General features: G+C 40.9%; 1 protein-coding gene and 1 non-coding gene across 3 annotated transcripts in view; one reads left to right on the forward strand and one right to left on the reverse strand.

The window, feature by feature from the left end:
* ADAMTS9 (ADAM metallopeptidase with thrombospondin type 1 motif 9) overlaps positions 1 to 22,063 on the forward strand; it is a 179,949-nt gene extending 157,886 nt beyond the window's left edge. The window contains exons 37-40 of one of the 2 annotated variants that reach the window (XM_053599270.1): positions 137 to 228; positions 5,249 to 5,353; positions 17,831 to 17,925; positions 20,040 to 22,063. In XM_053599270.1, the coding sequence (XP_053455245.1) occupies positions 137 to 228; positions 5,249 to 5,353; positions 17,831 to 17,920 (287 nt within the window). In that variant the 3' untranslated portion in view covers positions 17,921 to 17,925; positions 20,040 to 22,063. The remainder of the gene's footprint in view (positions 1 to 136; positions 229 to 5,248; positions 5,354 to 17,830; positions 17,926 to 20,039) is intronic. The other variant, XM_053599271.1, reaches the window with a different exon arrangement.
* A 4,556-nt stretch (positions 22,064 to 26,619) lies between these two features.
* LOC128592972 (U6 spliceosomal RNA) lies at positions 26,620 to 26,726 on the reverse strand. The gene has a single exon (XR_008382170.1). It is a non-coding gene; the product is annotated as a U6 spliceosomal RNA (small nuclear RNA).
* Positions 26,727 to 26,955: the final 229 nt, after the last annotated feature.

Genomic DNA, 26,955 nt, shown 5'->3' on the forward strand with positions numbered 1-26,955 from the left:
AATTATTTCTTTCTCTCCTGTCCCATCTTACTATTTTTGTTCCCTTCTGTGTCTCCTTGTTAATATCCTGTCCCTTCCCTGCCTCTTTCTCCCACTCCTCCTGTCCTCTTCCTTTAACCCTTTCTCCACCCCATAGCCACGGACTTACAGTTTGCAAGGACAAGCGAAGGACATCCTGTCCCTTTCGCCACAGCCGGAGACTGCTACAGTGCTGCCAAATGCCCACAGGTATGTCCTGGGAGCCTCCCCTTTCCCAGGGACGGCCCTCCTACCTCCCACTGACCTCAAGGGGACCCTCGGCGGCCTCATCTGTTCCTGGGAATGCAATTAGAGCAGCTACTCCCTAGGGCAATTTGGCCACAGGTATCAAGAGCCTCACATACCCTCACAGAGTCCAATCCCCTAATTCCATTCCAAAGAATATTTCCTAAGGAAATGATCACAGCTACATGCCTAACTTCTGCATTCAGCAAAATGCTTTGATTTAGCAACAAATTCAATATCCAATGGCAAAGTCTTGGTTAAACAAATTATGATGGCTAAAAAAATGAATATTGTATATTTGGAGGAGTGCCTGTAAATGCTTAAAGACGGACTCTCCAAGGGAAGGAAAAGAATCCCCTGCTTTCTAACATTTGTCAATTTCCGTGGTGTAGATATGCGCCCCATGATTGATTTCAAGCTGTCAATATTGTATGACTAACTGGAGAGTTGGGAGAGATGCACTCTCAAAGCCAGCGCAATTGAGCCTCAACACACCACTGCCAGCCCTTAACAATCCTTGTTATTGAATAATATAGAAAAATGTTTATGGGGTAGGTAGGAAAAACAAGTGCAAAACAGTAAATGCAGTGTGATCCCATCTATATTTTTTGAAAAATGTACAAAAAGTCTGGAAGGACTTTTGCAAAATATCAGTGTTTAACTTGCCTGGGCTTTCCAAACTTTTCAAAATGAGCATGAAACATTTAAAAAAAAATAAATATTAGATTTGGATATCCCCAAATTTGTAAGATTTATAGGGGTTTTCTTTGACTTTCTAATCATAGCCAGAAATGCCTCCAGAATAGTCTTAACAATAAATCAGCTGATGTTTCCTGAGTGCTCACCTTATGCCAGGCACCATCCTTGTCACTGGAGACTCACAAATGTTCGCCCCTTGGGGAATTTATTGGGATGTTGGGAAGAAGGACAGGTAAATGAATTAACCACAACATAATAATAATATATTCTAGAAGTCCTCCAGGACTACTATGACCCCCCTCTGTCACCCCGACTTCAGTGCTGTAAGGTTTGCAGACCACAAGTGCAAACTCATCACGCTCTGCTGGGCCTCCTGTGCAGCTCTGGTCAAGAGCAGTTTTTCTACCCATTCTGTGGCTCGACACTTTCTTGACTCTTCAGAGGCATGGCAAGTTTGAACTTGCTTTTGGAAACGTGCTGTAACAGTCAGTCTGGGCTAATTTTGCAAAGCAGGGGTTGGTCTTTGCAAGACTTTTCTGCACTTGGAAGGCGGGGCAGACGTAATGAATTCAGGGATTCTCGTCAGGAGGACTTGGTCACAGTTTTCTCTTTGGTTCGAATGAAGTCTTTGCAAAGCTATGGTTAAACTTTGCCTGTGAGCTTTCACAAGGCTGGGGATTTGGAACTGGGGGATGCGTTCAAAATCTTAAGCACTGTCTCCATAGGATGGATTTACCCCGAACCACAGAGACTATCCAAAGACAAACACATCTGAATTTTGTTTTAACGAAGTGTTTTTTCAGCCCCAAGCTTTAGAAGAGCATTGCTAAACATTTTAGAGAAGTGAAGAGGAAGCTCTCAGGGGAGAAAGAAAATAAACAAAGGACATAATGGTAAAAAGAGCCTTTTCTCTATTACCCAAGAATTGAAAACTTTTGAAGTGCAGTGTTTTTAAAGCAGTTGATGGTTTCAAACACCCCCTGGTATCTGTTGCATTTTAGGGGACTAATAGATTGGCCCTGTCCTGCCTTTTTTAATTGTCTCAGGATTTTCTTGATTCCACATATGCATCCTTTGGGAAGCTTAAGTAAATGAAAAGTAATTTGCATTCATTTATTTTAATAATGCAGAGACAAATGAACTGATTGATTTGCTAAATTCTGACAAGGAAGCAGTTCCTAAATGGGAAAACTCAAAGCCCAGGAGAGGCTAATTCGCATTTTTTTTTTTTTTTCTCAGCCATTCATTGTTCAAACCTTACTGGGTACTTTTAGAATTCAATTCCTTAGACATTCACTGGGTACCAACTATACTGATGACAAATGTGAGCTTTTCAAATCGGTGTTCCAAGAAAAGGTTGAAGACAGAGGTGCTCACACAGACTGACCTGGAGTGGGCAGTTCATCCTTTGACCTGATGATCACCCACACATCAAGGAAGGGGATGCTGCATTTGAGTATCTGTGTCTTCCTCCTCATCCACTGCTGTTGCTTTGGGGATTTATGCATAAGGGTGGGTTCCCAAGAGCTGTCCCCTCAAAATAGAACCAGAATGTATTTTGTATCCTGCTCACAGTAGACGTGGCGCTGGTATCGATGGTGTTATTGATGGAGTATTTACCATGCTTTAGGCACTGGGCATCAGCTGCTCAGTGCAGCAGTCAGTGGCCACGGTATTCTGTGAGAATGCCCCCTTTTTAAAGATAAGGAGAGTGAAGACAGATTGGGGAATTTGCCCAAACTCACATGGCTGCTGCCTAGTAAAGGTTATATTTGCGCCTGAACGTGTCTGGAGCCGTATCAGGCCAGTAGATGTCTTTTTTGATTCTGTTTCCAGGCAAGAATTTCAGCAACATTTTTTTCCTGTCCAGCAGAGTACAGGATTCCTCTCTGGTCTAAGCACATCTTTTGCAACCTTTATGGATCATCTGGTGAAGTCATAACTCTTAATGACCTTTCCTTTTAAAAATCAGCACCAGGAGGTAGTAGCTTCAGTTCTGGTGTCCTTTAGACTCCAAATATAAAGCTTCAGAGGCAAAGATGTCTCAGAACAGAGTTAGAAAGAACATGAGGTCTTTACTTCTCTGGTGGCACTCAGAGCATTAAAATCTACTGAACATGTACAGCCTGAACTGTAGAAGGCAGAGAGGGAATGAGGAGTCCGATTTCCACTCGCCCGGAGCATGCCTGGGCCCTGGACGCCCAGATCAGCAAGGGGCATTGTCAGGAAAGAAACCAAGTCTCAGGCCTTCTGAGAACTTCAGTGCCAGAGCAGATCACCTTCTCTGTGGTACAGGTGGGACAGACGGTCTCAACAGCAGGAAGGATGGAGGAAGATAAAACAGGGACCCTGGGCAACAGCGTGCAGTATGAGCATCCAGTGTCCGAGGAGGCTGGGCAGTGAGGCCCTTCAGCCCCAGCACAGCCACAGCAGGAACACCTGGATATTGAGGCCACTAGTCATGAGAACCAGCAACATCTGCATAGTATTGTCATAAAAATAATGTCCCCCCAAAATATCACCTACTCTCTGCCACCGTCTCATTATGCCTTGTGTCTGATTACCTCTATTCACAGATTAAGTCTTACTAATCCATTTTATAGGTGAACTCCAGAAGGTTAAGCCCCAAGATCACCCTGAAAATAAGTTAGGAGGGTGAGACTCTAGGATAAATTCACCCTGTACACCAGGCTTCCTCATACTCAGCACTGTCCACAGTCAGCTGGGTAATTGTCTGTTGTGTGGGCTGGCCTGTGCACTGTAGGCTACTCAGCAGTGCTGATTACTGTGACTTCTAACCACCAGATGCCGAGTGACAGTTCTACTCCCCCACCCTTTGTCAAATTGCCCCCGTTGAGAACCACTGACTTAGTCCAGACTAAATTCTTTGGTCACTTCCATATGTAGGAATCCTGTTTTTCCCCCACTTCACATTTATGGAACCTAAGACTCCACAAGGGTATATAAACCCTTGCTCATCAATATTTATGACAGGAGACTTCTAAGCTACCCCCAGGTCTGGAAACCTTAATCAAGAAGCAGGGGGTGTTATATTTATTGAGAATCTATCAAGGGGCTAGGCATATGTTAGAAATCATAGCTGATATAAATAAAGCAGACAAAGCCCCTGCCCTCAGTAAGCTTACCGTTATGTTGACGAGATCAAATGAATACTTAGGAAACAGTTAGAAAATGCAAGGCAGATGACTAATATTTTTGCATATCCACTAAGTAAGTTCTGGTCCTAAGGTACATGGCTAATTTCATTTAGTCCTCATTACAGGGCTGGGAGGGAGTTGAGTGTTACTGCCTTCCATTTTACAGATGGACAAACTGAGGTTTTAAAATGCTTAAAACAGCCAGGATCTAATCACAGGGGAGAGACAGGTCCCGCTGGCTGTGAGTGCCACCTTACCACTCTCCTTGCTCTGTGAGAGACTGTTTTCACAAGGCTCTGGCTGGTCAGTTTCAGAGAAGGCAGTCCCAGGAGCAGGGTGTGCAGGTGAAACACTGGGGTGTGAGCTGCTCATTGTGGAACAGGAAGCCTCGCCCAGAAACTTTTTCAGATGCCTTTGCCAAGTCATTGTTGAGAGAAACAGAGACAACTGGAGAAAGGAAAGAAAAACCGTCTCTTTGCTGCACCATCTCCTTACACTATGAAAGCAGCAGAGGCACGTTGTGAAAGGCACCCTCGGAGTGGTGTGGCAGATCGGCCTAGGAGTTTCCCACGCCCGAGTCCCCCGTGGTCTTGAGCAGGCCAACCGTGCCCTCTGCTGGCCGCTCCGGGGAAAGCGCCCCGTCTTTGAAGTCCCGCCCTGCTGTGCTTAGAACGCGGTGTGCTCATCGCCCCAGGGAGCTGGAAGCCCAGGAAGCTTTGGCAGCGAGATCTTGTTAGAAAAATTACACTGTGACATTTTGTTCCTGAAGGAATCTGATAATTGTGAGTAACACCAGGATTGCTGTGTTAGAGAGGCCGAATGGAGCTGGTTGGGAACAAGGACTTTGAAGTCAGGAAGGTAGGAGTTGGACTGTTAACCGGATCCTGGAGAAGTTAATCACCTCTGCTAAAGCCTCAGTTTCCCCGTCTGTAAAGAAAACGCCCTTCATTGAGCTCTTGTGAGGGCAATCGAGAAGATGTCTGAAAAATGCCTGGTCCTGAAAAAAAAAACAACAAAATACTCTCAATAATTAGTAGTTACAATTAACATCCATCCCTTTCCAAAGTACCTGTACTGTTTGGGATGTCATATGGGCTAACAAATCTTTCCTTGGTCATTTATTCCAGGGTCGTTTTAGCATCAACCTTTATGGAACCGGCCTGTCTGTTACGGAATCTGCTAGATGGGTTTCACAGGGGAATTACGCTGTCTCCGACATTAAGAAGTCACCGGTAAGGTTACGGACGGGGTGGAGGGTGACTTTTGTTTCCTTTCTCCCTTCTTTTCCTTCTTTTTTTTTTTTTCTTTCCTTTCACGTGTGGTGGTGCTGCTGAAGGAAGCAGCCAGCTTTCCCACTTATTCAAACCATTTTGCAAAGTGTTAAGAAGAAAATTTACAAAATACTAAGGGTGAAGTGTTTCCATGTGAGTTGAGAGAGGTTCCCATGTGAACCAGCCGAGTAATTAGAAAAACTGCCTACCCAGGAAGCAAAAAGGAAGAAGCCTCCAACACTTGCAGCCCAGACATCTTGCAGTTAGACAACCTGTGGCTCACTTTTGTGAACCTAAAGGAAATGATCTTGTTTTAGAAAAACTTAAATACAAATGAGGCTGGAAGAAAGGGATAATTTATCAGGTGATGGGTCTGGAGAATTAGAAATACATGCAGAGCTTCCACAATAATCTATTTTTTGTACTTTAAAATCTGGCTTCTCCAGGTGAGGTCCACGCGAGCACATCAGCATCACCTGGGGGCTTGTAGGAAATGCAGGTTCTGTGGCCCCCAAGCTACTGAGTCAGGATCGACAGCTGAACCGAAATCCCGAGCACAGTACAACTTGAGAAGTGTGGGACTATACAGGCAGTTCCCAACTTACGGTGGTTTGACTTGACTTTTTAGATTTTTACTTTATTTTTTGAGACAGAATCTCACTGTCCCATAGCATCGTAACTGACAGCGACCTCAGACTCTTGGGCTCAAGCAATTCTCTTGCCACAGCCTCCCGAGTAACTGGGATTACAGATACCCACCCCAATGCCTGGCTAGTTTCTCTATTTCTAGAGACAGGGTCTCACTCTTGCTCAGGCTGGTCTTGAACTACTGAGTGCAGGTCTTCCACCCACTTCAGTCTCCCAGCACTGGATTATAGGCATGAGCCAGTGCACCTAGCCATTTTTTTAATTTTTGTGATGGTGCAAAAACTATACACATTCAGTAGAAACCAGACTTTGAGTACCATACCACCACTCCATTTTTCATTTTCAGGGCAGTATTTATTTAATTGCATGTGATATTCAACATTTTATTTTTTTAAATTTTAGATTGAAATGAGGGTACAAACAATTAGGTTATAATGTTTGGGTTTGTTAGGTAGAGTCCCCGTTGTAGTTGTGTCCCATACCCAGGAGGTGTGCCACTTACCCTTACATCGTGTCCCTTCCTCCTTCCCCTCCCCCCTCCCCTTCTCCTCCCCCCCTCCTTCTCCTCCCCCCAATTTGAATTGAATTGTGTTTTTCTGTTGTCCATACTTTATTATGACACAGAGTGTTGTTAGATGATTCTGCCCATCTGCAGGCTAATATATGTGTTCTGAGCATGTTTAAGGTAGGCTAGTCTAAGCTTTGGTGTTTGGGGGATTAGGTGCATTAAAATGCATTTTCAACTTATGATACTTTCTACTTACAATGGGTTATTGGGTCATAGCCCCATCGTATGTGGAGGAGCATCTCAACTATATGCTGTTTCTCACCCTAGCTATATATTAGAATCACCTAGGGATGTTCAAAATGCACATGCCCGGGTCCCTTCCACCCAGGTTAACTGAATAGGAATCTCTGAGGTGGGGCCTTGCAGAGGTAGAATTTAAAACTCCCCGAGATGATTCAGATGTACAGCCGGGACAGAACCCTTAGAGACTTCTCTCTGAAGTTCTGAGAATGTGCAGCAGGAACCTGGCTGGCAGGCAAGCAGGTGTAAGGTTACCCAAGCATGAGCTGTTTCCCCATCCTGGCCTCAGTGACGAGCCCTGCCTGGGGGCTCCCCTGCCCTCAGAAATGTGAGTAGGGGTGGAAAAGGAAGAGAACTGGGAAAGGGGGATATTATTCCAAAGTAGAGTTGCCAAATAAAATACCGGATGCCCAGTTATATTTGAATTTCAAATAAACAGTGAACTTTTTTACTGTAAATATGTTGTAATCAGTGCATGGGACTTCAAATTTAACTGGGCATCCTGTATTTTTATTTGCTCAATCTGGCAACGCTATCAAAAACATTTCTACCTGATCGAAATTAGGATGAAGCAGCTAAACCTATTTCCAGCCCCACCACCAAGAGAGAAAATGCCCAATCGTGACTATACAGGAAAATTTATTATTTTTTTTCCCTAGTTGCCAGGGTTAAATTTGTGTCTGTGAAAAACCATCTAAGCCTAGTAGTGACCTCAAATCTGATGAACTAACTAAATGACCATATTTATTGCTTGTAAATGAATTGTTAAATATTTTTTTCTTATACAGAAAGGAATAAAGCTGAGAGACAGTGGGTGTGTTTTAAGAATTACAGTTCTCTCCCCACCCCCTTCCCTCTAAAATCTAGGCATTGTTTCTTTTTTTTTAATTGACAAATAAACATTGGTATATTTTTATGGTATACAACATGATGTTTTGAAATACACTGTGCATTATGTTTCAATGACCCAGAACAAAAGCATTAACTGTCTAAAACATGGTTGTAGGAAACCCATCTATTTTTTTTTTAATTGTTGGGGATTCATTGAGGGTACAATAAGCCAGGTTACACTGATTGCAACTGTTAGGTAAGGTCCCTCTTGCAATCGTGTCTTGCCCCCAGAAAGTGTGACACACACCAAGGCCCCGGGCTCCCCCCACCCAGTCCCTCTTTCTGCTTTTCCTCCCACCCCATAATCTTAATTGTCATTAATTGTCCTCATAACAAAATTGAGTACATAGGATTCATGCTTCTCCATTCTTGTGATGCTTTACTAAGAATAATGTCCTCCACTTCCATCCAGGTTAATGTGCAACATGAGTTGTAATCCTATCCCTTAGCCTGTTAAGACAGTTTCAGTCAGAAACTAAAAGTAATTAAAGTCGGGAGCGCCACCTTCTGGAGAGAAGGATTATTACACTGGCTGCTACCCAAGCCTGTAGGGACAGCTATTGGAGATGGTTTCTGTCAGCAATGCTGGGGGGGTGTTTGTTTTTGTTTTTGTTTTTGCTTTGTTTTTTTTTTTTTTTTTAATCTTGGTGTTCTATGCCAGCTCAGAAAGCCTAAGCTCAAAACTAATCTCAAGGGCCCATGGAACACTCCTTATTGAGCACTCTCTAGCTCCTAGCTGCCTGGAGAACCACTGCTGTGTGCCTGACCTACAGGGTGGTCCACGGAGCAGCATCCCCAAGGGATGCTCAGTGAAAGGAGCTCCCCATGGCCCGGTGCATTTGGAAAAAATTGTATAATATCGTATTTCCTCCCTCAAGAGCCATAGTAAGCATTAGCATATGAGGTTGGAATAAAATATACAGGAAAGAAACCTGTGTGGCTTTACTTGAACTGCTTCGTTAGAAGCATAAAGCAGTGGCTCAGACTGCTGTGTGGATCACATCACCTGCAGGGCTTGTGAAAACAGGCAGTCTGAGGAGAGGCTGGAATTTACATTTCTTACCATTTCTTAAGGGGGTACTGGTGCTCCAGATCTGGGGCTGCATTTTAAGAAACCACTGACCTAAACTAAACCAACCACAAAATCTTGTTTTCAAAGTTACACCTTTGAGTTTCCCCAAATAACCAGAGTTCCTGGAATACACTTTGGAGTAGTGCCGTATCCTGCTCCCCCTTAATACCTACCACCATCTCGCCCTGGGGGACTGAAGCCCAGTCTCCTCTGCGATGCTCAGACCTTGCCCGGTTATGAAACTCTGTTCTCTAAACAGCTTGGTTTGGGTTCAGCCCTTAAATAATCATTTTTCTTTCTTTTTTTTTTTTTTTTGTATTGTTGGGGATTCATTGAGGGTACAATAAGCCAGGTTATACTGATTGTAATTGTTAGGTAAAGTCCCTCTTGCAATCATGTCTTGCCCCCATAAAGTTCTTTTCTTTTTCTGCTGGGACCTACAGAGGGAAAAAAACACAATGAAAATCTCAATTCTACAAAACACCTTGGCAATGAAATGTTTTTCCCCAAGCAAAATTAAAAGCTCTATGGGGCATTCCGAAGGTCTCCATACATAAGAAAGTTAATGAACTGATATATTTTAATATTTTTATATTTTATATCAACACATACAGAAATATTTTGTAAAAAGTTTTATAATTAATATTCTGTAAATAATGGTACATGTAGCTGTAATTTCCTATTTTCTGAATGTATGTATGGCAACTTTTGGGATACCCTGTAGTCATTTGAGGTAAAACTGGATCTCCAGTACCCCTGGGAAGAGAGAGATGCTATCTCACTGGCGGGGGCAGAGCTGATCACAGTAAGTCCAATATCAAGTTCACTGTCAGTGCCCCTGTGTGGAATAGAAAGAACTCTCCAATTTTTACCTAATAAAAATAATAGTGATTATAATTAAAATAGCTATTATATATTGAGCAGTTTGCATGTAAAAAAAATCTATGTTTTCTAGCTGTGCCTTCTCCAGTAGTTTGGGACAGCAAGTTGGGAATGAGGTCAGATTCTTGGGAGATTGAAAAGGTGGTGGGACTGCTCTTAGCGACCTACAGTAGGCCCAGCCCTTAGTGCTGCAGTGATAGCCCTCGGTGGCTGCAGATCTTAGAGGTGAGGCCCACAGACTCTGAAGTCTTTCTCAGTCTTCACTCACTAGCTCTGCTATTTGGGGCACGATATTTAACTTCTAGAGGGCTGGGGACTCCTCTATAAAATAGGGATTAGAGTGGCCCTTATTTTATTGGGTTTTGTTCATTGACAAATAATAACTGTACATATTCACAGTGTACAGAGTGATGTTTCGATACATACATCGCATACCAATCAGATTAGGGAAATTTGGTATCATTTAACGTCTCTCTCCCTATCCCTGCAGCCTCTGGTGTTCTCTGCTCAACTTTTTACTTCTGTGAAGTCAACATTTTTAGCTTCCTCATATGAGTGAGAACATACAGTGTTTAATTTTCTCTGCCCACCTTTTCACTTAACATGGTGTCTGATGTCCTCCAGCTCCATCCGAGTTGTCACCGGTCACCAGGATTTCATTCTTTGTTATGGCTGAAGAGTAATCCATTTTGTATATGTACTGCATTTACTGTAACCATTCATCTATTGTTGGCACCTAGGGTTCTTCTGAACCATAAATGAGGTAAGAATGTACAGCTGTTGGCATGTCACTGGGCAAAGACCAGGGACACACGAGTATTAGCTATTAATGTTATAGTGTTTTCATAGCCCCAGTACCTGCCTTGTGGGTTCAGAAGTTGGCCCAGGTGAGTAAGGAAGGGGCTCACTTGAGAGGGGCTCACTTGAGATATATTATATATATATATATATATTTTTTTTTTTTTTTTTTCAGTTTTTGGCCGGGGCTGGGTTTGAACCCGCCACCTCCGACATATGGGGCCAGTGCCGCCGCCTGAGATATATTTTTTAATTTAATTTATTTATTTTTGGAGACAGAGCCTCAAGCTGTCATCCTGGGTAGAGTGCTATGGCATCACAGCTCACAGCAACCTCTAACTCCTGGGCTCAAGCAATTCTCCTGCCTCCTTTCTGCCTGCCTGCTTCTCCGCCTCCCAAGCATCTGGGACTACAGGCGCCACCACAATGCCCAGCTATTTTTTTTGGTTGCAGCCGTCATTGTTGTTTGGCGGGCCCAGGCTGGATTTGAACCCGTGAGCTCAGGTGTATGTGGCTGGCGCCTTAGCCACTTGAGCCACAGGCACTGAGCCTCACTTGAGATATTCAATAGCTCATGGAAGGATGTAGGACTCCAGTGTGAGCCAGGGCTGAGCCTATCTCTAGCTCGCACCCCAGCCTGGCAGTGAGTTGTGTGGGACACCTCTTTAGTCAGCAGGTGGACTTTGGGGCAGATACTTTTTCTGCACCAGCTCAGCTCAGGATCTAAAGAGTTTCTCCTCAGTCTGCTTAGATTGCTGCATGTGAAGCAGGCAGACAGAAAGGGGGTCGAGGCCCAGGATCCACGTCTCATTCTCAGAGCTGCCCATCCAGGTCTCTTGTAGGGAGAATGTTCTAGAACGGGCCTTCAGAAGCCAACAGTGTGAAGGCAGAATCACTTCTTGCCTGGTGTGAGGGGCGCTTACAGGGCACTTTGCCCTCGTGTGCCTGAGGAATTTGCCGGGTTGGGGGAACCAGGGGCCTGTGACTAAGGACTGTGGTCTAATGGGCATTCCTGTGCTACAGAAAGGGCTGTAAACAAACAATGGCCTTGAAATTAAAAATTAATGAAAGTTGTATTACCATAGAAGACATGGACTCAGTTCCTGTCTTTCAGTTCACTGCCAGTGAAGTTAAGGCCCCTGATTTGAGCCACATGTGTGTATATGTGCACACACTAAGTGCAGTCAGCTCACGTCTCTGTGACCTGCAATTAACTTACAAAGATCCTACAATCCTATTCCCCAAGTATAAATACCATGCCACAGACCAGTAGAGTGAAACGCTGTAAATTTGTATTTTATATGTGTGTGCTTTTTATGCTGGACTTTCCTATAGAAATTAGACAGATGTTTATAACTGTATGTAACTGTCTAGGGCTAGATTCAGAAAAACAAAAAAACACATATGCTGGGTCTTGTGGCATTTTCAGGGACATTCAAGGGTAAATTTCACTGTACATGATCTTGAACCTGATATGGGATTTTAGTCCCTAAAATCATTCATTACTATTTGTATGGATTTTCTAAGCAAAATATCTACCCCACCCAAGCTTAATTTTACCACCAGCAAACCATAAAGATTTATAAATAAGTCACGGATAAGCTGGCCTTTCTAAATCATAAGCACTAACCTCTCCTTCTCATAACAACTGAGAAAAATAGAAGAATTAGTGAAAAGTGTAAAATATAAATGATTCTTAGTAGAATAGAGATTCATTCATTTTAATTATATGTGATAGCTCAAGCTAGGCTAACAAAATATTCATTGAAAAGAGACTTCTAGAGGGCCTGCTTTAATGAAGAAAAAAATTAGTGTTTCATAATATGAGTGGGTGAATCTAATATACCTTTTTTTCTGAAATAGACACTGTCTCCATGACAATTATATTTTTGTTATTTGCTCTCTCGGTTTGGCTTTTTTTATTCAGTAATAAAAATAAGTTTTAGCTCAACTTTTACCTAAATCAAATGAACAGAGTCCCAATTAAGGGGAGAGTGTGAATGTGATAAACTCAGCATTGCCTTTATTTTTTTAACTTTGTAATTTTATAATTATCCAGACTCTTACTCATCTCTATGGGAACGGGCTGTGGTGGAAATGCTTATGTAAAAAACACCTTCATGATAATAAAAGTTAACATTTATTGAGCACATATATTAGGCCAAGTAGTATGCTAATCACTTTATGTGCATTACCTCACTTACAGCAAACCTACAGGGAAGATTATTATTTCTATTTCACCGGTACACTAGGAAACTGAGGCTTACAGGGGTTGTTTAAATATGCAGCTCTGACTCAGATTAGCTTCTTTCCTGGGTCAGGAGAATTTGGTAGAAGCATAAACTTTGATGATACAGAAATCATCGGTAGTCTATCTCATCCTGAAGGCCACCGGCCCTGTACTATGCCTACTGAGATAGTTCCTGGGTAGAAGGCCTGTTGATCTGGCATCAAGTCCAGACGGTGGTGACATGGGCTAGCTCCAGAACTACCACTGGCCCTTATCTAACTGTATCTTTATACCTATATTTCTTTTTTTTTTAAATGAAATTATCCATTGTTTGCAAGAAGCACTCATACTTTGGCTGTATGTAACAAATCTTCATGTCCTTTGGCCCAGTCAGGATATATAGTCCAACTAAATCTCCAGATGTAGGCACAGATACGTTCATCATAGTGTTATTCCCAATAGTGGAAAACGTGAAGCATTGTGCAGGAATGGAGGTAGGGAGATGGGATTATGGACATGGTAATTATACACAATTAAGCAAGGAGTTTTTCATAGCATGGTAAGGTATTAAGGGAACTAATTAGCAAGACAGTCTGTTTTTTTGTTTTGTTTTGTTTGCAGTGTTTGGCCAGAGCTGGGTTTGAACTCACCACCTCCCGTATATGGGGTCGGTGCCCTACTCCTTTGCGCCACAGGTGCCACCCTAGCAAGGCAATCTTAATTACAGTTCAAAAAGAAGAGTTCACTTTCATTGTTTCATTCATTCATTTGTTCATTTAACAAATATGTATTTAGTACTGTTATGAGCCATACAATGTGATAGGTTCTGGATATGCTTGAGTTTTTATTTATCTATCTATTCATTTTTTGAGACAGTTTCACTATGTCAGCTTCAGTAGAGTGGCGTCACAGCTCACAGCTACCTCCAGCTCTTGGGCTTTAAGCAATTCTTTTGCCTCAGCCTCCCAAGCAGCTAGGATTACAGGCACCCACCACAATGCCCAGCTATTTTTTGTTGCAGTTATCTTTGTTGTTTTAGCTGGCCCGGGCTGGGTTCGAACCTGCCAGCTTTGGTGTACGTGGCTGGCACCGTAACCACTGTGCTACAGGCACTGAGCAGATACTCTTGAGTTTTAAAAAGTATTTTAAAAGCCTTGCCATTATGGAGCTTACATTCTAGCAGGAAAACAGATGTTAAAAAAAGAATTATACAGGGCAGTGCCTGTGACTCAAGGAATAGGGTGCCAGCCCCATATACCGGGGGTGGTGGGTTCAAACCCAACCCCAGCCAAAAACTGCAAAAAGAAGTTTTTGCAGCAAGTAACTAGGTCAGGAAGGTTCTTAGAGGAAGTGGCCTTTGAGCTGAGTTCCAAAGAATTTATCAGGCAAAAGCTGGGATAATATGGTGCACATGGAAAGGGGGAGAGAAAAGAGTTCCAATCACAGAGAATGGCATGTACAAAGGCCTTTCAATATAAGGGGCATAGCTAAAGAACAGCCCAAAGAAATGCAAGCATCAGGAAAAGGATGGTATAAGATGAATTGGGAGAGTGCAGATGTTTAAACTGGGAGTTGGCAAACTTTGTAAAGGGCCACACAATACATATTTTAGTCTTTGAGGTCCAAGATGTCAAATTGATGATACTATGTTTGTATGAGGTCTAACAATGACGTTCACAAACTTGCCACTGTGTGTAACATTGGCAGCACTGTACAGACAACTTGGTAAGGTTTCATAACCTCCGCATCTTGCTCAGTGGCATACATTATTGTTATTGCAGTGTTTTTGCGTTCCATTGTAAGAATGCTGGAGCTTGAATTAGAGCAATGAACAAACATTAAATTTCTTGTTAAACTTGGCAAGAGTGGAAGTGAAATCAGAGATGTGTTGGTCCAAGTTGATGGGGATAATACCATAAAGGAAACAACAGTGTACAAATGGATTAAACGCTTTTCTGAGGGGAGAGAGGTCAGGGTGGACATTAACTGATGAAAACATTGCAAAATGGTCCCAAAGGAACTCAACAATGAACAAGAGCAAAGCAGAGTTAACGTTTGCCAAGACCTTTTGTGGAGACAAGATGATGTTTGGGCCATACATGTTATCACTGGTGACATATCAAGGATGTAGCAACATGACCCTGAAACAAAGCATTAAAGTGCACAATGGAAGTCAGCAAGTTCTCCACGACCAAAAAAGCTGCATCACTCTAAATCAAGAGTCAGAACAATGTTGCTAACCTTTCTTGATATCAGGGGGTTTGTTCATTATGAATTTCTACCAACTGGACAGTTAACTAAGTTTACTATTTGTTAAGTGCTGAAAACGCTGTGTGAAAAATTTAGATGAAAACAACCCAAACTTTTTGCCAACAACTCATGGCTCTTGCATCACAACAATGCACCATCTCACACAGCACTCTCTGTGAGGGAGTTTTTAGCCACTAAACAAGTAACTGTATTGGAATACTTTCCTTATTCTACCAATCTGGCCTCCAATGACATTTTTCTTTACCCAAAGATAAAGGAAATATTGAAAAGAAGACATTTTGATGACATTTGGGGCATCAGGGGTAGTATAACGATAGCTCTGATGGCCATTTTAGAACAAGAGTTCCAAAATTGTTTTGAAGCATTGAGTAGGCACTGGCTTTGGTGCATAGCTTCCCAAGGGGAATACTTCAAAGGTGACAGTAGTGATAGTCAGCAAGGAGGTATGTAGCACTTTTTCTAGGATGAGTTCACAAACTTAATAGTTAGACCTTGTATTTATATGGCAAGAAAGAAAACAAATTTGTGTAAATTGGGGGGGGGGATTAAATTCAAAATACAATTATAATTTAATATGACTTTTGTCATGTAGATAATGAGAAGAATGGGATATAGAGAGGACAAAATCATTTTGCTTAATTGATGTCCTCTATTATCAAAATTGATTATAAATATATATTAATGCTGATCGGAAATGAGATTATGTATTACATCTTTCTAAATGTCTTTCTACATGGATTGATAGCACCAAACACTATCTGTCCATAACCATATAATTTTAATTGAGCATATTTATGACTCGGCAGGCATTTATAGAATTCTACACATATTAGAGTTTTCCCTCAATATTTGCCTTTTAGCATGTAATTATATTGCAGAGTAATTACTTGCGATTGAAAATGAGATGGAAACTCCTCATTACTTAAATAGATTTTGAAATATGAAAATTTCCTTTGCATTTGCATTAAAGTCTGAAAAATACTGCTTGAACTTCATTTAAAGTTCAGGAAATGAATCAATTGTACATTTGCGTGAAATAAGAGTACCTTCTTGTTTTAACTTTTGATAATTATGGGAAGTATATAAAGCAGCTTAACATTACATGTGATTCAAAAAATGCTGTCAGTGAAATGATTTTACTACAGTGTAAGTTTTGCCCATAAGTGCATTTCTGCCTTGTAATTTTAGGTTCAATTTATGAAGAAACATTATCAACACTGAAACAAATGGTAATGTTCAAAACCATTAAGTGTTTAGTTAGAGTGATTGAGTGAGGTTCTTGTTCAAAAAAATTTTTATTTTAGCCCTGAGCTCAAAAATCAAAATTAAACTATTAATACTGCTAAGCATCAAATCAGTGTATGGTAAAACAAGTCAAGGTATTGCACTTCTAGGTCTGACAGAAAATTCACAAAACCGATGATGGTTAGGTCCATGATAGAAAATGAACTTCATAATTGACACTCCTAATTTCATAGCACCTGGTAGGTTCAAATATTTTCCACAAAGTACCTGCTGATGTATAATACAATAAGTAATCATGTGCTTTAAACATCTGATAGTTTTATGGGCCTTTGTAAATTTGCCCAACTACAGCTTTTTCTGCCCTGCACATATTTTTACCATCTTCTGTTTTCAGCACATCTTAACAGAGTCCACTTCAGTTTTTCTGCAGTTCTTTCTCGACCTTTTGAAATACTCCCACCTGTACTTATTCCAGAAATGATTGCACTATTCTGCTAAATACCCTGGATTATTCACAGAGGCTAATTCTTTTTTACTTCAGATTGGGCATTGTTTCCTCAAATAAACAATAACACCTGAACCATATCAGTAGTATTTTTAGACTTATCAAGAGCCAAAGATAACCACTTACAATCATTTGCCTTGTTTTTTAGTTGACTGGTGATGTAACTCCCCAAGTCATTAGCTTTTTAAGTATCTGTTCTTAAGTGTATTTTCTCTGAACACATTTCTCTAGGTGTTGTTAATTAACTTGACATGGGTAAATTGTTTTTGTTGGTTGACTAACAAATCACTAGGAAAATTATTTTCATTTTTTATTTTTATAAAAGAATCATGCTATATGGTGAGGCATTCCATTTTAAATTTTTTAAATTTCTGACCACTGCTTTCCTGTGAGTTGGAATATTGTGATGAGTATTTAGTTTGGTAATGCTGGTATACACTGTATTCTTTTAACACAGCTATAGTGTTGTAATAAACATTTTGTCATCTAGAATTGATAACAAAATAATTCACATGCCACTGTAATTTAACAGTGCAACTGTCAAAGTCTGCCTTTCTCTTCTTTTCCTGATTTGTCATAATGGTGTACTCTGGTAATAAGGAAATAAATAATATGACCTAGTGATACACGTGTCACTCAAAATGCTGTCAAGTTAAAACTGTCATTGTGACTTGTAGTGTCCCGAGAAGACGTGTGAAAATATAAGAGCTGTTACAACTGCTCGGTTCTATTATAGCAGTATGAAAGCAGGCATAGACATTAGGTAAATAAGTGTACATGGCTGAGTTCCAATAAAACTTTATTAGTAAATGCTGAAATTTGAATTCTATATGATATGAAATATTATTCTTTGTTTTTTCTCAACCATTTAAAGATGTCAAAACCATCTTGTCCTATAGGTCGTAGAAAAACAGGTGGTAGGCTGGATTTGGCCCACACATCATAATTTGCCAACTCCTGCTTTAGACTATGAACTGCAGTTCAGAAAACTTAACTACTGTGCGTGCAAGAATATTTCCCCAAAAGCCAATGCAAGCTCTGCAAACATTAGCCAAGCAAGTAGTCTAAAATGATGTATCTTATTACAGGATGGTACCCGAGTCATAGGGAAATGCGGTGGTTACTGTGGAAAATGTACTCCATCCTCTGGTACTGGCCTGGAGGTGCGAGTTTTATAGCTAAGGTAAGTGTCCTATGCCTGTCTCTCTTTTTCTCTTTAGTTTTTTTCTTTCTTTCTTTCTTTTTCTTTTTTATTTTATTTTATTTTTTGAGACAGAGTTTCATTTTCTTGCCCTGGTAGAGTGCTGTGGCTTTATAGCTCTCAGCAATCTCAAACTCCTGGGCTTAAGCCATCCTCTTGCCTCAGCCTCCCAAGAAGCTGGGACTACAGGCACCGGCCACAATGCCTGGCTATTTTCAGAGATGGGGCTTCACTCTTGCTCAGGCTGGTCTGGAACTCCTGAGCTCAAGTGATCCACCTGCTTCGGCCTTCCAGCATGCTATGATTACAGGCGTGAGCCACCACACCTGACCCTCTCTTTTATTTTTCTGTAGCCTAATGATGAGCAAATGTAGGTGGGTCAGACAGGGTTACTATTAAGCATCTTGAGCCTGAACCAACATTATCTTACCTTTATCTCTCTTGCTTATTTGTCCTCACATGACTGAAGTCATCTGTTCTCCACCCTTGATGGAGATCCCTTGGCTTCACATCAGAGTCCTCTGCAATGTGTATTTAAAATACTATCTGCTGGACTCTATCTCTAGGGATCGTGCTTCACGAGATCTCTGGTGGAACCAGGGATCTGTAATTTTAACACAGGGAATTCTGGTGCTGGTGACTCTCAAATCATCCTTTGAGAAATATTTTGTACTACCCAAGAGTATTATAGTAATGATAGCAGTGGCATTTATTGGAGCTGCAACATACTAAGCACTTTTCAGTTATTATTTCACTGAATCCTTGCACACAAACTGTAAGGTGGGGGTATTTTTTTACAGATGAAGAAGCTGAGGCCCACTATTGAGTAGCCTAAAGTCATGATGAATTCCCTTGGCAGAACCCACAAGTGTCCTTCACCAAAGCCAGTGCTCTCAATCACTGCACTGTGCTACACCTTTGCTACTCACAGTGTAGACCAAGGACAAACATGGCCAGCTTCTTCTGAGAACTTGTTAGGGATGCAGAATCTCGGGCCTCATCTTATACCTGTGAAATCAAAATCCGCCTTATGACAAAATACACAGGAGTCGAGTCATTCATGAATGTTAAAGATTCGGCAGTCTCTCTTCTAACTGGATTATGCTAGCAAGTGCTCCCTCTAGTGGGAAAAAGGGGGAATCGACACTTTTTATCACACTAGTGTCTCAGCTGCAAGGGACCAACTCAACCCACTCATGTCACTCGCCTACATCTTCCGTCAAACTTCCAGCAGCCCATTAACCTGCAAGGCACGTGAAGAGCGCAATACAGGAGTTCCTATTTGATATTTATGTATTCGTATTTTAATGTTTAATTAAACATCCATATTCAAAATTATGATCTTAAGATTATTTCTCTTGCAAGTAGGAAATAATGAGAATTTATTATCTTAAATAAATGAAATATCCAAGTGGTGTGCTAGCTTTTGGCATGTCTGCATGCACAGGCTCCAACAGAGTCCTCAGCACTTCTTTCTTTCTGTCAGTCAGCAATCTTTGCCTCTACGTGGCTTCCTTCCCCGGCAGACAATCTCCCCTACACCGTGGTCCTGGGCAGCTCTAGGACTACTCATCCTTACAGCTAATGATCCATGTTAATGCGACTTCTGGCATGTATCTTGCAGAAGAACTCTATTTGGCTCTAATTAGGTCACATGGTCACTTTTGAATCAGTCACAATCTCCAGGGGCCTGAGATCATGCACCTAAGCTAGCGTCAGGTTACTGACTGTTTCAGTTGGAAAAGCAATGATTCCCAAGGGACATGCAAGGGCTTATGACCAGAAGAGGAGAGATGGGTGATGGCTGGCCATGATCATCAGTTGTCCACTACATACTTGATACATACTTGATGTATTTTATATCTATTATGTTTTATAAATATGTTGTATGTTTCAAAATTTGTAAGTACATATACACAGTATTTCCAGTGTATACATATAAACACATATGTGTAGAAAAAAGACTAGAAGGAAATACACCAATATTTGAAAAGCAGTTATCTTGGGAGTGGGGATTTCAGGCTAGTGGTTTTTTAATTTTATGCTTTATTAGAGGCAGAAGTTTTACATTTTTGGTTTATTTTTGTTTATTTCAGGTGCTCTGAAGAGGAAGCCATTATGGGATGGATGAAGGATAGTAATGCAATACCTCCACCTTAAATTTGGGTGCGTGCGCATGTGTGTATGTGTGAGGACTTGTATGCTTGTGTGTGTGTGTAAATGTGTGTACATATGCATATGAATACACACATATATACACACATGTGTGTATATATGTGGAATATCCTAATGATGTAAAGTTTAATATTTATGTTTGAAATTATTTATTGTGATGTAATATTTTTGTACGTAAAATGATTCTATTATGACTGCCTTTTCATTATTTTGTCCCTTGCAGTCAGACCACTGCATTTTACGTACTCTACATTATATGTAGTGCTATGACAAAAGTGATCCTTCACTATCACGGTACACTATTGTTTATTTTTATCTGTAAATTGTTGCTTTTTTTAAAATTGCAATGTGGTTTTTCTAAAAAAAAAAAAAAAAAACAACAACAACAACAACCTAACTGTCATCAAGGTGCTACGAGAGTCGTATAAAGAGGTTTTTGGCATTTCTAGGAAAGTGTCATTAGCCAATAAGTAAGTTAGTGTTATCACAGATTGTACCAACTATTAATTATGTTAAGTATCTATTTAGTTTTATGTGATCTCTGGGAAAAAATATGCTGCCTTGGTGCTAATATTTTATGTATTTAAGTGATCTTCAGACTCAGAAATGTAAACACTTTTAATAAAAGGGAGGAACAGAAGGACAATTTTTAATGGACAGACCACTTGGATGAAATCAGCTATTTCTACTTATTTTTGAACATGCTTATTTGGGAAGAGAGATGGACTTTATTCTTATTCTTATTGTTAATACACTTTGCTTCAGTCCATGGTGCCTTGATCTCTCTATAGTCAAATGGAGAGTCCCCCAAGCAGCTTCGTGACAGAGTGATATTGGGAAAGTGAAATCCTCTCACCATTTTGTCAAAATACTCTAAAATGATATACGAGTTTACCCATAGCAAGACACAGGATACACAAAACAGAACTACCCTTCAGCATACCAGTATACCTGAAGAAGTTCAGAGCCAGGTTCTGAGTCATCGGGATTGCCTTTTGCATGAAAACATTGGTAGGTGACAGACTTCTCTTCAGGCCACAAGCCTAATGCCCTGCCAGTTTTCATGGCTGCTGTAGTAATTGGCATTTGTGTGAAGAAATGAACTGTGGAATACAAGAGCCTCAGTCCTTCTAATCTTCCATTAATCCACTCTTTGTTTAAAGCAGTGGTCTTTCTGCCCTTCAACCTGATTGAAGGGAAACCTTCACCAGTGGCCTGTGGAAGACATTTGGTTTGAGAAACTCTGCCCACTTTTAAAAACCAAAGAGATTAGGAAAACTTGGCAGTATTCTCCAACTCCAAGAAAGCTCCAGAGTGCTCCAGGAAAAGTTATACTCAGTATATGAATAAGTGTTATTCTTTATTATTAATACATTGTGAAAATATATTATGAATAAATACCATGACCACATCCACATGACCTCTTTTGATTCAAGAGCTGATTGATTCAAATGCCTGTAGTTTTTAAAATTGCCAGATTGAGAAGAAATGCATATTTCTTAAATTTTGTCTATTACAGTTGCTTTTCTAGAGGCAGAAAAGGGATGGGAATTCTCCACAAGGTCCATCATTTCATCAGCCAAATCAGTTGAAGTGGTTCTTCCGGAAATTGGAGACATATACCTCTTCTCTTTGTGATGGGAAATAAGCAAACAAAATAGAGATATAAGTGAGTTGGGGGGCTTAATTGTAGGCCATGATTCCCACCCCACAAACTGTGAAGATGTCTAGGGAAATAGAGCTTTCTAAACAAGCCTAATAGTAGGTGATGGGAACTGAACATCTGCCAGCTCCCAGGCCCCTTCCGTTGTTTCATCTCATCCTCACAAATGCCAAACTGAGTCAGTAATCGACTAACCTTCATTTTATGGGTAAGGAGACAGGATAGGCTCAAGTTCACAGGGAATGAGTGGCAGTCCCCAGAAGAAGTCTGTTTGGCTCTGATTGGGGCACACAGCCATTTCTGGACCAACTGCAGCATCATGGGGGCTAGGATCAGGTGCCTGTGCTCACCCAGAGTCAGATGATGACAGCTTCAGTTGGAAAAGAGATGGTTCCCAGAAGAGGAGTGTTTTGTTATCCAAAAGGGTGAGATGGAATGAGATATGTGTGAGCATGCGTGTAATCTCCAAATTCCGTAGCTTACACCAAAGTCTCACCTCTTGTCATCCCTCGGCATCATCTGAGACCTTGGTCCTAGTCTTTCTGTTGTGCCTACGAACTATATGATCCTGGGCCTTGTTTTCTTTTTTTTTTTTTTCATCTGTAGAATGAGGCTATTGGTAGTCCTCCCACCTATGTTATGAAACCGTTTCATAACCCTTTAAGCTCTGCATCAGCGATGGCAAAATTGCTGCCCTCAGAATATGCATCTGCAAGGTTAGGCTGACAGTAATGGGCATGGGTTCTGTATCCATTAGGAATTGTGTCCAACAGCTAATTACAGAGACCTGACAGCACTGGCTTACATACTAAAAAGTACATTTCATTGTCATGTAAAAGAAACTTGGAAATAGGCAATGCAGGGCTGGTACTACAGCTCCACAAAATTATCAGGGACAGAATTTCTTTCTCCATCTCCTCTCTTCCTTCCTCCATTCTCAATATGGCTGCTAGAGCTCCAACAATCACTCCCAAATTCCAGTCAACAAAAATAATAAAGTGGCCTGGTCTCAGCTTTCTATCCTTCTCTTAAAGTGGTTTTCCAGAAACCTTCCCCACCCAACAAATTTCACTTCTATCTCCTTAGCCAGAATTTATCATATGGCTGCCCCTAGGTTGCAGGAATGGTGTGGAAATGAGGTTGTTTCACACAGTGCATTGCCATATGGAATAAAATGAGATATCTGTTCCTAGGTAAACAGGCAAAATGGATTTCAGAGAAGCAATTAGAAGTCTTATAACAGACCAAGTACAGAGCCTGAAGAGGGAAAGGTTTGGAAACAATTACCATAGAGTAAGCAAGAGATAATGGGAACTGGTGGCCTTTGTAATGGTCAAAAGAGCACTATAGGTGGTAAAATGAATAGGAGTTGACAACAGAGATTTGGGATGGGCTGTTGGAGACAGGGCACCATAATAGTGAGGTTTTATTTTGGTTGTAAACACAACCTGAGTGATAAAAAGGTGAATGGGTGGGAGAATGAATACATAGACAACATCTATGACTCCACTAAATTACATTTGTGTAGCACTTCACAAATTAAATATTGTCCTTGCATTTTATTCATTCATGTATTTATCCAAATGGTATGTATTGCATGTCTGCTAATCTCCAGGCACTGTTCTAGGTACTGGAGTGCAGCAACGTTATCAGTTAGTGTAAAGGCTAAGAGGCTGTTTGACCTTGCTAGGGCTTCTATAACAGAATACTACAGACTGGATGTAAAAAAACAACAGAAATTTATTCTGGTAAAGTTCTGGAAGTTAAAAGTCCAAGATCAAGGTGTTGTCAGGTTGGTTTCTAGTGAGGGCTCTTCTACCTGTGTCCTCACATGGCCTTTCCTCTGTGTGCAGAGAGAGAGGGCAGGATAGAGAGAGATCTGGTCTCTGTTCTTCTTACAAGGACATGAGTTCTATCAGATTAGGGCCCCCCTTATAGGCTCATTTAAGCTTCATTGCCTTCTTGTAAGCTATATCTCCAAATAACAGTCATGTTAGGAGTTAGGGCTTAAACATATGAAGGGATTGGGGATAGGATAAAACCATTCAGTCCATAATGGGGAGTGAAACAGTTTAGTCCATAACAGAGGCTGTAACAAAGAGATTCACTGTCCAGAATTAACAGGCACTCCAGGCCTGGTGGGCAACTGTGCTTTGTATGTCAGCAGATAATTAAGGCTTCCTCTGTTTTGTTGTTTGATCGTTGTCAAAGATATTGACCTTTGAAGGCTCCTCCTTGCCATGTCTCTGACCAGCCTTCAGAAAGGGAGCCATTATTTGAAGGCAAAACAGGGAAGTTAATTACAACTTATTGGCCACTACTTAGCTGTATAGCCACCGCTAGCTGCAAGGGAGTCTGGGAAATGTGCTCCCTAGTAGGCAACTGTATGCCCAGGTCATACTATGTGGAGTCTATTGCTAAAAAGAAGAAAAGAAAAGTAGTTACTGGGGAAATAAGCTGCTTCTGCCGCAAGCAATGAACAAAACCCATGCAAATCTCTTGTATTACTATAGAATTCATTTTAACTCAAATAACTTATTTCAGAAAACTGACTTTATATTTGGGGTTTGAAATACCTGATTGTCAGCATTTGTAATAATGCTAAAAAATAGGCCTAATAAAATGCCCAGAAATTTTTCAATGCATTTACAAAAAAGGATGTTTTCTAGTAGTATAGAATTGTGTTACATAGTACAGTTTTTAAATTATAAATGGAATTTGTATAAATTCACAATAATGTGATAGAAGCAAAGGATCTAAAGGTCTAATCTAATCCGCGTCTCTATCACTATCCTGTACCCCTATCGCTGTCTGTCTCCTATATGGGGGATGCTGCCTCTGGGTCCCAAGACTCAAATAATGATGGTGGTAACTGGGGACACAGACATAACTTCAGCATTGTGCTAATGCGACATAGAAAGAAGCCAAATAAAATACTACCATTCTAACAACTACCCTGAATGTGTGAAGATATTCAGCAGAATTACTCCTGCTGAAAAGCATGCTTTCTGCCACATACCTATATCTACCCAGGAAGTGAAATGTGTTTACTATTTGTGACCTCATTAATGTCAGTGGTACAGCAGAACCAGGAGGGTGTAGGAAGTGTGTCGGGCAGAAGGACATTTACATACTTTCTTACAGAGCACAATTTCTCTGTGTACATGAAATAACATTCATTTTTTTCCCTTGAAAGTGATACTTTTATTAAAAAAAGGTAAGTATAATTAAGTTTAAGGTGTATTAAATATAGAAGATTAAAAAACAAAATTCTTTATCAACTTAAGAATTTTTTGTAAATAATACTAAGTTATTAGGACATAAGAAATGTTCATCTAAAATAATATTTCACTTTATATTTTTAAGAAGGTAATGAGGTGTGTTGGTGGCTGAGTTCTCTTGAAATTGCTTGGAAAGGGGGAAAATGTTCTATCTCTGGTACTTTGTCCTTATAGACATAAACCTCAGTAACTGGAATACCTATGATGGATGTGGTTCCAGTTAACTAAAAATTAAGCAGCACTCTGTAGTAACCATTATAGGAAAAAATTTACCTTAAAAAGTTTACCATGCCAGAGATAAGTTGGGTTTCTTGACATTTGAGGCATTTCAAATGGCTCAAGGATGTTGTGTTGAACAATGATTGTAACTGATGTACCCATAGAGGGGACATTGTTTGCTAACAATGGGACATCCTGGGGAATTTTTAAAAAATAAATACAGTAGAACCTCTATAGGTTGACCACACAAGAGACTATAACAAACTACTCATCACACAGAAGTGTTCAACTTATAAGATATAGGCCTACTGTACTGATGCCTACATTTGGTGCACATCCGGTCTTTGAAAATTAGGTCAACTTAAGTAAGTGGTCAATGTAGGGAAGTGGTCAACTAGGGAGGTTCTACTGTACAGGGTGGCCATAAGTTTGTGTGCAATTTAAATAGTTATATCACATATGAACTTTATGGCCGCCCTGTATTATCCTTTACAAAAAAGAGGGAGATAATAAGCATACCAAATCTAAGCCATTCTGAAATTCTTGCCCAGTAATTAATCTGACTATATTTTCCATGATGACCAGTCATCTACTGTCATGACCTGGCGTACCATTCCCTGAGCACCAAGACTTCCATACCCCAAAGCCAACACGCATACCTTCCCTCCCTCTGCCTTGGTGTGTTGATTTTTCTTTATCATCTGATTGATATGGAAATAATAAATAGCAAGCAAAATCTAGTGTGTCTGAAGTTGAGGAGTGCCAGAGAGAGAAATAAAGCCAGGAGGAGGATTGGGGAGCACCTAATGGTGCCATGAGGTGAGTATGTTGCCATTTTAAATAGAATGGTCAGAAGTTCCTTCTTTACAAACTTCATAGCTATGAACAAAGCTGTGGATCATCATCAAAGCCCAAACCCTGGCTGGGTACCCGTTGCTCAGTGGTTAGAGCACTGACCACATGACTGGGACTGGTGGGTTGGACCCCAGCCAGGGCCTGCTAAACGAACAAACAAAAACAATAGCCAGATGTTGTGGCGGGCGCCTGTAGTCCCAGCTACTAGGGAGGCTGAGGCAGAAGAATCCTTTGAGCCCAAGAGTTTGAGATTGCTGTGAGCTGTGATGCTAAGGTACTCCACAGAGGGCAACAAAGCGAGACTATGTCTCAATTGGAAAAAAAAAAAAAAAAAAGCTCAAAGCCTGCCTCCAACCTCAGTGGGCATGGGAAACACCTGTCACCAACAGATGGCGGGAGAGGCCTTGCTCTGTCTTTCCAGTCTCCCGTCTGGGCCATCACAATGATTCTGTCTCCTTTTTTTATTATATAATTTGATTTTATTTTTATATAGAATGCTTTGCAAATGTGTGTGCCATTCTTGCACGGAAGCCATACTAGTTTTCTCTGTATCACTCAAATTTTAGTGTATGTGCTACCCAGGGGAGCTCTCTGCTCATTGTAGAAGTGGCTTTGCAAGATGTGTCCACCATCTTTAGAGGTCCTAAGCTCTGAAAAGATTGCACTGCTCTCCTTGAATACTCAGAGTTAAAAAATAACTCCTTACTGGCTCGGCGCCTGTAATTCAAGCGGCTAAGGCGCCAGCCACATACACCAGAGCTGGCAGGTTCAAATCTGGCCCAGGCTTGCCAAACAATGGCGACTACAACCAAAAAATAG

The sequence above is a fragment of the Nycticebus coucang genome, chromosome 8 (genome assembly GCF_027406575.1).
Source record: "Nycticebus coucang isolate mNycCou1 chromosome 8, mNycCou1.pri, whole genome shotgun sequence".
Lineage (NCBI taxonomy): Eukaryota > Metazoa > Chordata > Mammalia > Primates > Lorisidae > Nycticebus > Nycticebus coucang.